We start from the raw sequence: 15,673 nt of genomic DNA on the forward strand, positions 1-15,673 counted from the left end.
ACTAAAAGCGGGAAACCCCCCGAAGTTGACATTGAAAATCTAGTGTTCTGACGTCATAGCTTAAGTGCCGGTTCAATAACATTTCGTTTGTCACTGCTTTGGGATTTCACGCTTGCACGCATTATATGCAATTTTTATGATATTTTAAAGCGTGTTTAATACCCAAACTGGATTTTCTCACTTTTTAGTTTCTTTTCAGTTTTCTTAATTCTATATTTAACATGCTTATACTAGGCAATTTACTAAGTCCAAAAAAAAAAAAAATTGTGAAATAATAAGCGACTATTTTAAAAGTTAATTTAATCGGCTAATTAAATTGAGTTGTAAATAGATTTAATTACTTTGAATTAATAGATTATATGCACACTTATATAGTACCTAACTATACACGAGCAATGACCAAGTGGAAGGTGAGTCAAATTTCTCTCGAAAATGGATATCCGAAAGGCAAATTACTTAGCTGTCTAATTAAGTGGATGCAAAAATATATTTATAGTATGGAGAAAATTATTTAAATGACTGGTTTAAGTATTCGTAAGTATATGTAATATACCTACACAATGTTTATGTTAGAATATTTAATAAAAATTAATGAATTGAAATACAAATATTAAATAATTTAATATTCTGTTAATTAGGCAGAATTTTGTTATATATATATCTCCTTGCTATAAAGTGAAAATTTTTTTGATTATTTATTGGATATTTAATACATAAAGGTTTTAAAAAAAATCCTTCTTAAAACAAGTAAGGAAAGGCTAAGTTCGGGTGCAACCGAACATTTTATACTCTCGCAATTTATTTAGAGATTTACCTATATTTTCGGTGAAAAATTACCCTTAGGCACTGAGTTCTTCATGTTTGATATCAGGGACCTTGAAAAGTCATGGTTCGATTTTGACAATTTTCCCACAAGTGATGTCACAGCTCAAATACAGTATTTGGGTAAAGTTTTATTTCGCTATCTTTATCAGTTTCTTATGTATACATTATAAAGTGAACGAATCAGAAGGATTCAAAATTGAGTTATATGGGAAGTAGGCGTAGTTGTGAACCGATTTCATATTCCACCAGTGTCATCAGGGTGTCAAGAAAATATTATATACCGAATTTCATTGAAATCTGTTGATATGGTTTTTGAGCCATAAGTGGGCGACGCCACGCCCATTTTCCATTTTGTAAAAAAATCTCAGTGCAGCTTCCTTCTGCCATTTCTTATGTAAAATTTGGTGTTTCTGACGTTTCACGTTAGTGAGTTAACGCACTTTTAGTCATTTTCAACCTAACCTTTGTATGGGAGGTGGGCGTGGTTATTATCCGATTTCTTCATTTTTGGACTGTATAAGGAAACGGCTAAAAGAAACGACTGCAGAAAGTTTGGTTTATATAGCTTTATTGGTTTGCAAGATATATACAAAAAACCTATTTGGGGGCGGGGTCACGCCCACTTTTCCAAAAAAATTACAACCAAATGTGCCCCTCCCTAATGCGATCCCATGTTCCAAATTTTATTTTCACAACTTTATTTATGGCTTAGTTATAGCTCTTTATGTGTTTTTGGTTGTCGCCACTTTGTGGGCGTGGCAGTGGTCCGATTCCGCCCATCTTCGAACGTAAACTTCTTATGGTGCCAAGAAATACGTGTTCCAAGTTTCATTAAGATATCTCAATTTTTACTCCAGTTACAGCTTGCACGGACGGACAGATTGAACTTTACTCGTCACACTGATCACTTTGGTATGTAGTTATAACCTTATATCTAACTCGTTTAGTTTTAGGACTTACAAACTACTGTTATGTGGACAAAACTATAATACTCTCTTTAGCAACTTTTGTTGCGAGAGTATAATAAGAGCTTAGAATGAATAGATAATCTCTATCACAAGTACTTTTGAAGCTCAGATGCGATCAGTATAGGTTTCCAGTATTTACAGTTTGATCTGATAAACGTCATATAATATGTTTTGTTTTTTTTTTCCTTTCCAATAACACCCTTAATCGATTAAAATGAACATACTGGCGTTGAATCTCAGCTATGATTTTCACTCTGTTTCCACACTCGAGTCTCTGTAACCCGTATATGTTTCGATACACATGCGACCAAGAACTGTCAACTCGGCAACAGTTCTCAAAATTTTATTCTGAAATATTATCGAGCTTCGAATGCATTTCACATTTCAAATTTCCAAAAATCCAACTTCATATTTTTATTCTGAATAGTTTAACCTACATATTAAAGAAGAAATCATAACCTATCTCAAATTGGTTAAGATTTAAATGTCGAATTCTCTCCTTGTCTTATACTTTATTCGTACATACACACGCCAAATTAAATCAGCTGACGAGTCAAGCATTAACTTAGCCATCTGCCAAAGTCAGCTTTGATAAGCGCTGTGTGTAGCTGCAGTCAGAGTCGACGCTTTGTTTAGCGGCTTTGCAGCTGTCTATGTACTCACTAAGGTTTGATGAATGAAACTCGCCGCTACTATTTGCTCTGAAGCCAGACGAATACAATGACAAGGGTATTGAGTATGAAATTTACAATACAAAGAAACATTTCTCGATAGCTATTGTTTTATGGAGATCAGTTATCATAACTTGGTATTAACAACCCAGTACTGAAACATATCAATTCTCAAGTAATTCATTACGAATTCATCGGTATTGGTTTATAATACGCTAAAAAAGCTTTAAAATTACTTAGGTATAGAGAAAATATATTGTACCCGATGGTTTCACGAAGTAGCCTCAATGAGATTCCGCCATTTATTAACCCCTTGATTTGACCGCAACTTTTTTGGACCTTAGATATTTCGAGGTCCAAATATCTTTCTCAGGCTAGAGCGAGTTGTAGAGGAACTGCGTATTTGATATTCACAAGAAAATTTATAATTATAACTTGCTTACATTTCTTTTGAATAAAAATATTACAACTATTTTAAAAGGAGTGTGTCTTTGATGGACATTTAATTTGGTATCGCACCTAATAGTAGGCTACCTTTTTATTCTCTTTTATAATTTTAAATCCAGCAAAAATAAAATGTAGCCTTCATTTCTTCTTCTGCTTTGACTAAAACCGCTTACGCGGTTATAGCCGAGTCCACAACAGCGCGCCACGCATCCCTCCTTCTGGCAGTTTGGCGCCAATTAGTTATACTAGGCGAAGCCAGGTCCCTCTCCACCTGGTCCTTCCATCGGAATGGAGGTCTCCCTCTTCCTCGGCTTCCACCAGCGGTTACCGCATCGAACACTTTCAAAGCTGGGGCACTCTTGTCCATTCGAACAACATGATCTAGCCAGCGTAGCCGCTGTCTTTTTATTCGCTGGACTATGTCTATGTCGTCGAATAACATATGCAGCTCATCATTCCATCTTCTGCGGTATTCGCATTAGGGCGATGAGAGACTTGTAGAGTTTGGTTTTTCTTCGTCGAGAGAGGACTTTATTTTTTTTTTATTATCCACAACTTCGTTTGGTATCGAACGGCTCAGAGAGGTCCTTCCCGATCCTGACGGAGCTTTTGGTGTTGGTCAACGTCAGCTTACACAGCCGTATTAATTTTGCAGGGATACCCAATTCAGACATCGCGGCGTAGAGGCAACTCCCTTTCGTGCTGTCGAAGGCAGCTTTAAAATCGACAAAGAGATGGTGTGTGTCGATCCACTTTTCACGGATCTTCGAGCAGTTGAGCTGATGAGTAGATTCTATTACAATTTCGAGTATTTCGACTAGATAGACACATAAGTAGTCGATAGTTATATATTATTTTCGAGGTCTGCTAAGATAGATGATTAAAGACATAGAAATATTAAAATTTTAGATTTTTTTTCGATTTTTATATCTATAGGTAGTAACTAGTACATTTTCAACCACTCTGTTACCAGTAAAACGGGAATCACTTGATACTATATCAACGCCTTCAACATCTCATCACATTTCCTCAGTTAATCGCAACAGCGTAAATAACAATCAGAATGCCAATAAACACAATAGCAATGTGTTAGTATTAGCCGAAGCGTCAAAGTGATCGTACGTTTTTAGCTTATTATTTGTTTACGCTGCGGAACGCGCTGGCAGCGCAGCGAGTGGACAGCTGCGTCGGTTAACTTGTATTAACGGCTTGAACGACTAAAACAGTTAAAATGTAAACGACGCGACAGACCTACGCCAGACCGACTCGGCATTCATTTCAGTCGTCGCGAGGAGTTGATGTAGTAAGGATCATTCGTCGACAGTGATACAATGAAAATTAAATTGAAATTAATGACAATTTGATTGAAAGTTTAAAAAATTTTGAAAAAATTGTGAAGGTGAAGAAAAAATTGGCTGAATTTTTTAATTTTTTTTTAATTATTATTTTTATAAAGTGATGAGAAATCATCAACAATGACTACTAAAATTTGTTTATTAATTTTTGTTTTTTTGAAAGTGGTGTAGTGTCGCTTAAAGAAACAGCTTTGTATATATTTAAATAATAATATTACTTATTAATTTATTCAAATAGCTGTCGTATTAAAATTCAAATGTGCTAATCTAAAGCGGGTGTTTGCAAAAAAATTGAGAAAATATCAAAACGTGCTTCAAACTGGAATTTTAATAAGTACCGAAAAAAAGGTTGTTTGTTACCTTTCAGACGACCTTTCATAATAATTTGTTGATTATACATTAGATCACTGACCGACTGTTGGATTTTAGTTAATGAAGAGCAAATCTAATTAATTTTAGAACTTGAAACTCATTACTGGGCCTTAAAATCCTGGGGAAAAATCCTTGCGGTCCAGTTAATTCACAGTATAGAGATTTTTATCATGACAGATCATGACAGAACAACAACCGGTAATATAAAAAACTTAAAGCTCAAATGAAATGACAGTACTTATAACTTTGTTCCTAATTCATTGGAAAGATACTGTATATACACTAGGCAAAATTAAAATTGCAAATTCGCACAAATAATGTGAAATTAAAACAAATCAATCGATAGGCTCGATCAATTGAAAACAAAACAGCTCACGACAGGTTATGGATGCTACAACAATAACAGTAAACTGATAGTAACACCTAAAAACAACAACAACAAAAGTAAATAGGTAATTCTTGAAAGACATGGAAGTTTATCTGGCGGTAATGACTCAACGCACTTTCTCTTCATTGCCGCTCCATCAGCATTAACTGGACTCTACCACTAGCTGCAGCCTTATCGTAAGCGCGACTTTAATGTTCTTTAGAGCCATAATTACGCTTAACCTTGAACTGCTAACTGAATTGTGCGCTTGTGCGGCTAGCAGCACTAGACCAGTCCCTGCCAGTCTTCTGGTGACTTGTGGTAATTTTCCAAGGAATTGACAAAGAATTTTTGCATCTCCATTTTGTGCTTTCGTGACTTTATCAAGCTTGTCAGATATGTAAAATTTTTTTACGTATTTCACAAGGGTAGTATTAATCAACTAACTGGTATTGCTACTTGAAAAGCATATTGTGCTATAAATAGCCTTATAAGTTACAAAAGCGTGCGATTTACTTTACTGCCTGCCATTCTCATACATCAATCTCGATCATGCAATCGGTTAATACATTCTGATATACCTGTATACTCACTTACCGATCACCTGCCACCCACAATTGGGTTACTTGTACAAGGCGTACAGCTGTTACAGATTCAAGGTCAATTATACAAATGGGTAGATTACTTTAATAGGTCCACACTTGTCTAAATACTCGTCACATTTATCGTGATTAACTGCGTCACGAATTTATTGTTTATAAATTTCTCATGCCTTGTGTTTAGTATATTTAATTTTTTTTTTTTACTTTTCATTCTACTCGTTCAATTAGGCGCAATAAGACAATGAAACAATAAGAATTTAATGCTGAACGCCTTATATACGCCTTATGAACATGTATCTGAGTAAGTTCATAAGTACTCGTAACTATTTTGCATAAAAGCAATTTATTTAGTAAGAATTGGAGACTAATCGTTTCAATCACGATTCTAGAATTATATGATTGCGATGTTATTGTTCTAGTATGTATATTCAAATCCACAAGTAAGGAGTTTGTAAAAGCTAATAGGCGTTTTAGACAAACCTTATTTTCAATTAAAATAGGTCATTCTTATTAATTTATCATACCCCATAACTTGCGGCACCTTAATTTATTCAATTATGAAATTCACTGTATTTAATTAGTTTATCTTAAAGTTAAACAATTAATTATTTTGAATATTTAATTAATTGAGCTTTAATTTTGTCATTTAATCACAGTATTTAACAGATTAATTTTTAATTTAGGTAATTAGTATTTTTGCAATACTTAATTTAATTTAGCCAATTAGTAATTTTCATTATTTAATTATTTTGCTATAATTAAGCCAATTAATTTTTGTGCAATATTAAATTAATTTAACTTTAATTGACGCGGTTAGAAAATTTTTAATATGTAATTAAATTAGTTTTAATTTAGTCAATTAATAATTTTGCAATATTTAATTAATTTAGTTTAAGTTGAGTCAATTAGTAAGTTTGCAATATTAACTTAATGTTATTTAATTTAGGTTTAATTTAGTCAATTAGTTATTTTGTAATAGTTAATTAATTAGATTTAATGATTTAGTCAATTAGTAAATTTTAAATACTTAAATAATTAGCTTTAATTTAGTTAAATAGTAATTTTTAAATTTTTAATTATTTAAGCTTTAATTTATTCAATTAATACTTTAATAATATCTAATTAAAATTTTTAATTCAATACTTAATTTTAATTGAGTCAATTAGTAAATTTGCATTTTACAAATTCACTTTGCTATTTGCATAAATTAAGGCGCCGTTTAAAATACCTTTAATTGTGGACCTTATAACCTATTCTCAACTTTTCAATTGAATAAATTAAATCACTGTATGAAACACCTTTCATTTTGAAATTCTACAAAATCTGTTATTCAAGCGCAATGTATAATAATGTCTTATTAATGTTCATCCAATGTAAAAGTTTATCCTAAATATTCACTTAATGCATTCATATGTTGTAATTGACTTACTCAAGTGACCGCGATTTATGAAATATCGCTTTAATGAAGTAAAAAAAATTACGAAAGTGTGTCGCTCCAATATCCAGTTTAATTTCTAATACGAAATGAACTAACTAAAATTAAAGCAATTAAACGATGACAAAATTTCTCATAATGAGCCCATTACATTTAAGTATTATTGTAATAATGTTTACTGTTAAATTTACGCATTAGCCAATTAATGCTGTGAGTATTTTCAGCGTTGAAATGTGCAGTCATTCATATACAGTATTTTCAAATAACTGTGTGTATGTGGTTTATTTATAGTGTTTATGAAGTTAAGTTGCATTAATATCAAGTTTAAGGTTTAAGTTTTATATGCAATTACGAAATCTCTAATTCAGTTACGTACTGAGATTTAGTAAACCTAAAAGCGCGAATAAATACAATAAATGAAACACTATTATTTATTTTATTTAAAGCCATATAGTTACGTATATTTGTGTGGGCCTACGTCCACAAAACTAAGATTATGTCGTCAGATTTGTATACTATATATGACAGTTAATAGCCCTACAACTGTTGATAAGCAATTTATGACTCTTTACAAAAACTTAAGATAAAAGAAACATGGGTGAAATTAATTGTGAATATGAAAACTAATTAAGAGTGAATATCTATATGCATAGCCTGGGATAGCTATTGGTACTCTGGGTGTGTGTTATATATAATAGTAGCTGAAGATCGTCAATTCAAAAACCATTTTTGAATATATATTGCCTCTAGTCGATATATTATTTAGATTCGGTTTTCAAATATGATTCATTCAAAAATGGTTCTGTTGTCTTTATAAAAACCTTTCGAATATAAGGATAGTCGGACTTAACTACCTGTTGATATTAAGCTTTATTTCATTTGATATACGAGTATATTCCTTATATTCATATTGAAACAAATTTTTCGAATAGTTGGTAACTCTTTCAAAATTAATCGAGCTCCACACTCTTATAAATACTACTGATGAATCCCCCTAGTTACTGCAATTTCAAAAAAAAATAACACTCCCCCACTTTTTCTTTCTACACTTCCAGTGAAAATATAGTACTTAGCAAAAAACGGCTGTAAACATTGTAAAAGCAAAGCAAAAAAGCAGAAGGCAAAAAACACAAAATGCAAAGTCACCCAGTTGACCGTCAATTCAGCTGCACTGGCCTTTACTTTTTGTTGTTGTTGCTTTTGTTGCCGGCATTGTTTAATCGGCATCATCACGTGGCCACTGTGACGGCAATTAACACGGAAACAGCGGGTGAACACCAGCAACAGCAGACAACACAACCCACGCTACAACAGCAGCAGCAACATGAGAAGCCAGAAGAGCAGCAAAGTCAACCACAAAACAACTCAAAGCCAAACATAATAATCATCTTAATTGATGATATGGTGAGTTTTGCATTTATGGCATATAGTATATTCACCACGTATTTGTTGGAATAAGCTTATAGCGATGTATGAGAAATGTGTGGAGATCTGATGATTTGATATGATTGTGTAATTGTGCTTAGGATTCTTATTAAGAGATTATTTATATCATTGTATTCTAGTTTTTATATAAAAATTATATAAAAAAAATTTCAAAAATTTATCTAAAACGTATTTCGCAAATTTAATTTAAATTTGAAAATAATAAAAAATATGTTTTTTAAATTTGAAAATAATTTTTAATAAAGAAATTTTTTTTTATTATTTTCAAATAAAAAATATATAAAACTTAATTTTTGGAAAAAAAAATAGAAAAAAACATTAAAATATTTTTTTAATATGGAGGTTTTAAAATAAATATATTTTTTTAAATTTGAAAATAATCTTTCATCAAAAATTTCAATTCAAAAATATATAAAACTTAATTTTTTGAAAGAAATTATAAAAAACATTAAACAAATTAAAAAAAAAAGAAAGTTTTAAAAACAGTTATTTGCTTTATGAAAACAACAACAAATTATAAAGTTTAGAAAATAAATTCGATTTTATAATATTTTTGATGTTTTCCAGATTTTCGATAGTTTTAAGAGTTTTTTTCAACTGAAATATGAACGGTGATTGATAATTATTATATTTATATTTTCTAGATAAAACTATTTTTTTTAAGAATTTCATATTGGTCTACAACTTTGCTTCCGCCGTTTTTTTGTAAATTTAAGGCTTTTTTCACTTAGGACAGCCTCACCTTACGTATCCGAAAGCATTCGATGAGCCTCAGCCGCACTTTTCTTGGAATTAAAAAAGAAAAGCAAAATTTCCCGCAAATGTCGAAAATTCGGCTCAAAAAGTGACATTTTCAGTTGAGAATAAGTTTGGGATGCAAACAGATCTCTACAAATATTTTGTTGGGTTAACGTTGTCACCAATGTCTAAGATCGATATAAAACGATTTAATCGACCAGTGCTTGACCCTAGAGACATCTATTGGAAGACGGCGGAAGTTGTAGACCAATAAATTTAATAAAAAATATTTCGAATATTTAAATTTAAATACTATTTTTTTTTTCAAATACCACAGAAAAATATTAATCAAAATTAAAAAAAAAAATTGACAAAAAATATATTTGAAAAATTTAAAATTTTTGAAAAAATATATTTGAAAAATTTAAAATTTTTGAAAAAATATATTTGAAAAATTTAAAATTTTTAAAAATATATTTTTATTTTTTTTTTCAAATACTCCAAAAAATTTTATTTAATTTTTTTTTAATATTTGAAATATTTAAATTATTTTTAAATATATTTTTAATTGAATAAAACAAGTTTTTTTTTAATATCACAAAAACTTTTGATCAAAATTAAAAATTAATTTTAATATAAGTTCAAAAAGTTCTTTAAAAAAATTTAAAACAACAAATCAAAAGTTTTGAAACAAAAAATTTTACTCAGTTTGTTATCAATAATTAATCATTAATTAATATGGACTCGAATATACATATGAATATACAGAGCGCTAACCTACTTCTCCTTCGTCATTACTAAGCTGCAAACACATGCATATCCCACATACACCAGCTTTTAACCAAGAAAACAAGTAAAAAACTAAGAGTTACTCCACACAATCATTTCTCCTATAAGCGCCGCATCACTCATACGCCATGTGCACCCTCATCGACATTCACTCACATATCTACTTTTCTCACACTTCACAGGGCTTCAACGATGTCAGCTATCACGGCTCGAATCAGATATTAACACCGAATATTGATGCGCTCGCCTACAATGGCATCATACTGAATCGACACTATGTGCCAAATCTCTGCACACCATCGCGAGCGACGCTGCTCACTGGCAAATATCCAATACACACAGGTGGGTAAAATGGTACAACATGTAGTTACCATGAACGCATATGAATATGTATTTTATGTGCTACGGAATGAGGTTGTTGTTGGCGAAAAGGATTAATTGACAGAGGCTTAACTAAAGCGCCTACAAAATATGCTTAATTAAGCGCAAATTGAGTGAAGTTTTTCTCTGCCACAACTACCATATTTGCAATATATATAGTATATATCTATACCATACCATGCTTATATATGTGTCTTCTTCACTTTTTATACATTACACATTTTCCTTTCTCCTCCTACAACCCATCCTTCACGACTGCGCCTTCAGGTATGCAACAATCTGTCATCATTAACGATCAACCATGGGGTCTGCCACTGCAAGAGCAACTGCTGCCCGAGATACTACGCGATGCCGGTTATGCAACGAATTTAATTGGTAAATGGCATTTGGGTTTCTGGCGCAAGGAGTTGACGCCCACCATGCGTGGTTTCGATCATCATTTCGGTTACTATTCAGGTTACATTGACTACTACAATCACACGAATCATATGTTGGTATGTGAAATTAATTGAAAACCATTTTAATATACAATTTTGAGAATTTTCATTGACTCTACATTTTAATTACCCTTTAGAATCGCAATTATTCGGCTGGTTTGGATTTCCGTCGCGACTTGTCGCCCTGGCCGGAGGCGGATGGTCTGTATGCCACCGATGTTTTCACACAGGAAGCAGAACGTGTTATCTACCAACATGATGCGGCGGCCAAGCCTTTGTTTCTGCTAATGAGCCACTTGGCCGTGCACACCGGTAATGAGAATAATCCGATGCAGGCGCCGGAAGAGGAGGTGGAGAAATTCTCGCACATCAGTGACAAGAAGCGGCGCACATATGCAGGTGGGTGGCGGGGATAATGGGAGCAATTAAATAAGTAAAGGAAGTAGATGAAGCCACTATAAAGGCTTGCAGTAAAAATTAAATAGGTTTCAAGTACAACAATTTAAATTGCAGTGTGTGTCTCACGCATAGGAAATATCTCTCATAGGAATATCTAGTATCATCTATAACTTCAAGAAGCAAAATATTAGGTAATAGAAACCTAACCTATCAAACCTAACCTATTCCTTAGTAATGTTCTGCATCAATAATATACATTTTATTAGGTCTATAACTTTGCTTCCACCGCTTTTTTTTGTAAATTTAAGTTTTTTTTGTATAAAAACGGTTACAAACGTCGTTGAGCCTCAGCGGCACTTTTCTTGGAATTAAAAAAGAAAAGCAAAATTTTCCCCAAATGTCGAGAATTCGGCTCAAAAAGTGACATTTTCAGTTGATAATAATTTTGGGAGGCAAACAGATCTCTATAAATATTTTGTTGGATTAATGTTGGCACAAATGTCCAAGATCGATATAAAAAACAAAAATCGATTTAATCGACCAGTGCTTGACCTTAGAGACATCTATTGAAAAACGGCGGAAGCAAAGTTGTAGTCTCCACGAGGCGGAAAATATTAGACCTAGGACCCAACCTATCGGGTCCTCAAAGTATGTACTGTGAAAAAATGTAACATTATTCAATTTCTCGACAATGTCTCATGGAAAATGGACGTAGCTTCTCAGATATTTCCATAAACTACACTTGTCACCACGGATTAGCAACTATACGAATAGATTATTTCTAGGTACCGAAGGTACCGAGGTCACCGAATCAATGGCAGTGGTAAGATGATGATGATTCCCTACCCACTTTCGTTAAGTTCTGTTTTTTAAAGAATTACCAAGTTACCAATCTGAACTCTAAACAAGAGAGTATCATAGCTCTTTCTATACGAGGTCCTTTAGATTATATCGGTCTACGAAGAAATAAGAATCAAAAGCGAGCGGTTATAATATAGCCAAGTAATGAGGGTCAGATAATCGTAGTCAATGGAGATAACACAATTCCTTATATATTCAGATAGGGTCAATGATTACAGAAATACCCCCAACTGGATCGATTTTAAGCCTTAAGTCGACTCAGACCTATTTGTCCGAAGATGTCGGATTCCAAATGTTTCAGGCTTTAAAAGAAATTTTCTTCGATGTACGAGTACAGCTAATCGAATTAAAAGACGGTATGAATCATGTTGTACAAGGTGTGTTCAAAAAATAACGGGAATTTTAAAATTTCCAATTTTACAAAAGTCGAATTCTCAAATTTGTTTGCTTACTTGGTCTGTTGCAGCCACTAACGTTAGACGTGTTTAATGAAACAACAAATAGAGTTTGAGAACCGTTTCGACGATTGGAAGAAGCGTAAGTGCATAGTAACGAATGTGGATTATTTTGAAGGCGACAATAATAATGTAGACGAATGAATAAATATTTTATTCAAAAAACGAAAATTAATGTTATTTTTTGAGTATTATGAAGATAGGAAATATATTTTGATTGCCATGATTTATATAACAATAATCTAGGGTTTTTCTAAGATTATTTTCAAAATCGCATTTCCAAATCAGAGCTTAAGTTCTCTACTTTAACTTGAATTTAGTTTTATATTCATTTTCCTTAAATACTTTGTAATACTTTTCATAGGCATGATCTCGCGTCTGGACGACAGTGTTGGTCGCGTGGTGCGTGCGCTCTCGAACAAAGGTATGCTGAACAATTCAATAGTGTTGCTGTACTCCGACAATGGAGCACCAACTGTGGGCATACACTCGAATGCGGGCTCCAATTATCCCTTCCGTGGCGTAAGTACAAGTGTATCAAGTTACGAAATAGTAAACAGTGCAATTTAAAACAATTAATGCTCTGCAGCAAAAGGAATCACCATGGGAGGGCGGTCTACGCTCGGCCGGTCTCATCTGGAGTCCACTGCTGCAGAAGCAGCGTTACGTTTCGAATCAAGTCGTGCATGCAATCGATTGGCTGCCCACATTAGCCAGCGCTGCTGGCGTTCCATTGCCACCCAAACTGCAACTGGATGGGGTTAATTTGTGGCGTGTCCTCAGCGAAAATGGCGTGCCACAACCACGGCGTCTCATACACGTGCTGGACGACAGCGTCGGTTATAGCGCATACACACGCGGCGCACTCAAGTATGTGAATGGCAGCAGTTTTAATGGTCAGTACGATGGTTGGTTGGGCGATTTACCAGCTGACGAACAAGATCCCACCGCGCCGTATTATGTGCAGCAGGTGCTCTCCTCCGAGGTACAACACGTGCTCGGCAGTGATGCGCTCAGCGTGGAGCAGGTGGAGAGTTTACGCGCGCAAGCCACACATAGCTGCCCCGACAACAAGGAGGACTACACACAAGATGTGTATCGCTGTGAACCACTGGTGGAACCATGTTTCTTCGACATCGAAAAAGATCCTTGCGAACGCTACAACCTGGCTAAACTCTATCCACTGCAAGTGCAACTGTTGGCGCAAGAAGTGGAGCAATTCAGACAGGGCGCAGTGGTGAGCGCACAGAATACATTTAGTGATCCACGCTGTGATCCGGCTCTGCATGGTGGTGTTTGGACTTGGTGGGCAGCCACCTCAGCAGCGAAGTCTCGCTGGAATTTTGGCTCTGGTGGAGTTATCTATGCGACGATGTTCAATGTGTTGGCGCTTTCTTGGTGGCATGCTTGTGATGCTTTGAAGAAGTGTTGGGCACATTTGACGCATTTAATTACTATGTAATTAATACTAAATTTTAGTTATAATATAAGCAGTTTAACTTGTAAAAAAATATATATACTATATATCTATATATAGTATTGTAATTTGCAAGCTATTTAAATCTTGCCATTCGTAGTAAGTATTCAGTAAAATTTAAATAAAAAAACTCTCACTAACTATTAATATAATTTTAAGTTTGTTTAAGAAATAATTCAGTGAGTTTCTGATCCAGATTCATATTTTTATCGGGTCGAACGCTGTCACTACGATCATAACTAGTCGAACCAGTGCCGGATTACCCACATAACAAGAGTAGCAAATGATACGGACCCCGCGACTCGGGGAGTCCCGCGGTCCAACACCTGTCCGACCGTAAAACATATCATTGTTGTACTGTTATTGCCAGCAATGAACAAGAGTCTCTGGAATTGCAATTTTATAAACTTTTATTAAATAATTCCTTAGAATCGTGTTTCCAAAACGTAGAAATTGCTTTTCACATTTATTTGTCTCTCATGGTCACTTACTGCGTTCTTTTTTATCGTTAAAACGTCTTAAAAATTTGTTGCGAAACACGAGAGAACATCTTATTATTGCTACAGACCCTGCGCTGGTGCGCTGGCTTAATCCGACATTGATTTGAACTACTACTAATATTTCAAATTACCACAATAATATCCGCCGAAGCAGAATTTACACGAAACTTTTATTGTGCGAGTAACCCGTTCAATCCAAGGACTTCATTTATCTATCCTTAAACAGAGACTTCCAAATCCAGTTTTCCATAGGTACATTCAGTTTTATATAGAGTTTAGCTATCATTTTATCTTTCACTTATGATTCAAAGACGTCTTGGTGGGTATTTATTTTATCTGAGGCTTCCTTGTTGTGGTTTCGTTGATAAGTTGGTTTTAAGATTGACAGGTTATTAGCCGAGTTTAGTGTCGTGGTATCGACTGCATCCTCCAGACCTGCTGCAAGTACTTGACTAGGACGAACTTTAGGACCATCGACGCGATGCAGAATTTAAAGTTCTACCGCCTTCATTCATTTGCCAGAGCCTCATTTGCTATCAAAAATAGAGAGAATATGCGGATGGCAGAGGCTATATATACGCTTTTCCATCCCTGATCCCCCCGTCGCTAACACGGGCTTATGATCACTCACAAACCAAACATCCCTGTGTACTGAAATCCTCTAAAGAAAATGAGGTTGTCTCGGGCATTTTCTGAGACGATATTCAGATACAATCACCCTGAATGCTATCGACGGAAATCCACAAGGTAGCCCAACTAAAGGCCGATCCGCTCTAACTTAGAAAAAAAATTTAGGCATCGAAAAATCTAAAGTCCAAAAAAGTTGAAGTAAAATCAAGAGACTAGCACAAGATTGTAACACAAGGTGGAATCTCATTGTGGCCTTTTGCTGCCCCGCGGAGATGTCGATAGTTCTAAAGCTCTAAAACCAACTCCGCATAACGTTCTCGAGAAACTTTCCCATGACTGATTCGAGCTTTGTCATTACCTCCCAAGTGGCCACTACTATTAGAACAAGTATATGGTGTTAGTCGGAACATACGAGCGAGCCCAGTTCTTTTGAAATAATAACACGCACTTATAACGGCGGCTTCTAATATTTGGAACTTCTAAAAGGAACCGATACACATCTAACTGTGTTGAGTATG

General features: G+C 34.2%; 1 protein-coding gene across 2 annotated transcripts; it reads left to right on the forward strand.

The window, feature by feature from the left end:
• The first annotated feature begins 4,084 nt into the window (after window positions 1-4,084).
• LOC105210224 (arylsulfatase B) lies at window positions 4,085-14,177 on the forward strand. Of its 2 annotated transcripts, none has more exons than XM_011181054.3 (7): window positions 4,085-4,214; window positions 8,098-8,446; window positions 10,198-10,357; window positions 10,664-10,890; window positions 10,971-11,232; window positions 12,913-13,070; window positions 13,138-14,177. In XM_011181054.3, the coding sequence occupies exons 2-7, from the start codon at window positions 8,177-8,179 to the stop codon at window positions 14,008-14,010; spliced, it is 1,950 nt and encodes a 649-aa protein (XP_011179356.2). In that variant the 5' UTR covers window positions 4,085-4,214; window positions 8,098-8,176; the 3' UTR covers window positions 14,011-14,177. The 2 variants fall into 2 exon arrangements, with proteins under 2 accessions (XP_011179356.2, XP_011179349.2); XM_011181047.3 differs by having other exon boundaries at window positions 4,158-4,310.
• The last annotated feature ends 1,496 nt before the right edge of the window (window positions 14,178-15,673 follow it).

Source organism: Zeugodacus cucurbitae, chromosome 4 (assembly GCF_028554725.1).
Source record: "Zeugodacus cucurbitae isolate PBARC_wt_2022May chromosome 4, idZeuCucr1.2, whole genome shotgun sequence".
NCBI classification, from domain to species: Eukaryota; Metazoa; Arthropoda; class Insecta; order Diptera; family Tephritidae; genus Zeugodacus; species Zeugodacus cucurbitae.

What these genes read in the sequence shown, in the direction of transcription:
- LOC105210224 (XM_011181054.3), top strand. Translation starts at nt 8,177, where the DNA reads ATGCAAAGTCACCCAGTTGACCGTCAATTCAGCTGCACTGGCCTTTAC. An exon ending in TCATCTTAATTGATGATATG is followed by an intron (nt 8,447 to 10,197) that starts GTGAGTTTTGCA and finishes CACACTTCACAG; the next exon opens with GGCTTCAACGATGTCAGCTA. An exon ending in GAAGCGGCGCACATATGCAG is followed by an intron (nt 11,233 to 12,912) that starts GTGGGTGGCGGG and finishes TACTTTTCATAG; the next exon opens with GCATGATCTCGCGTCTGGAC.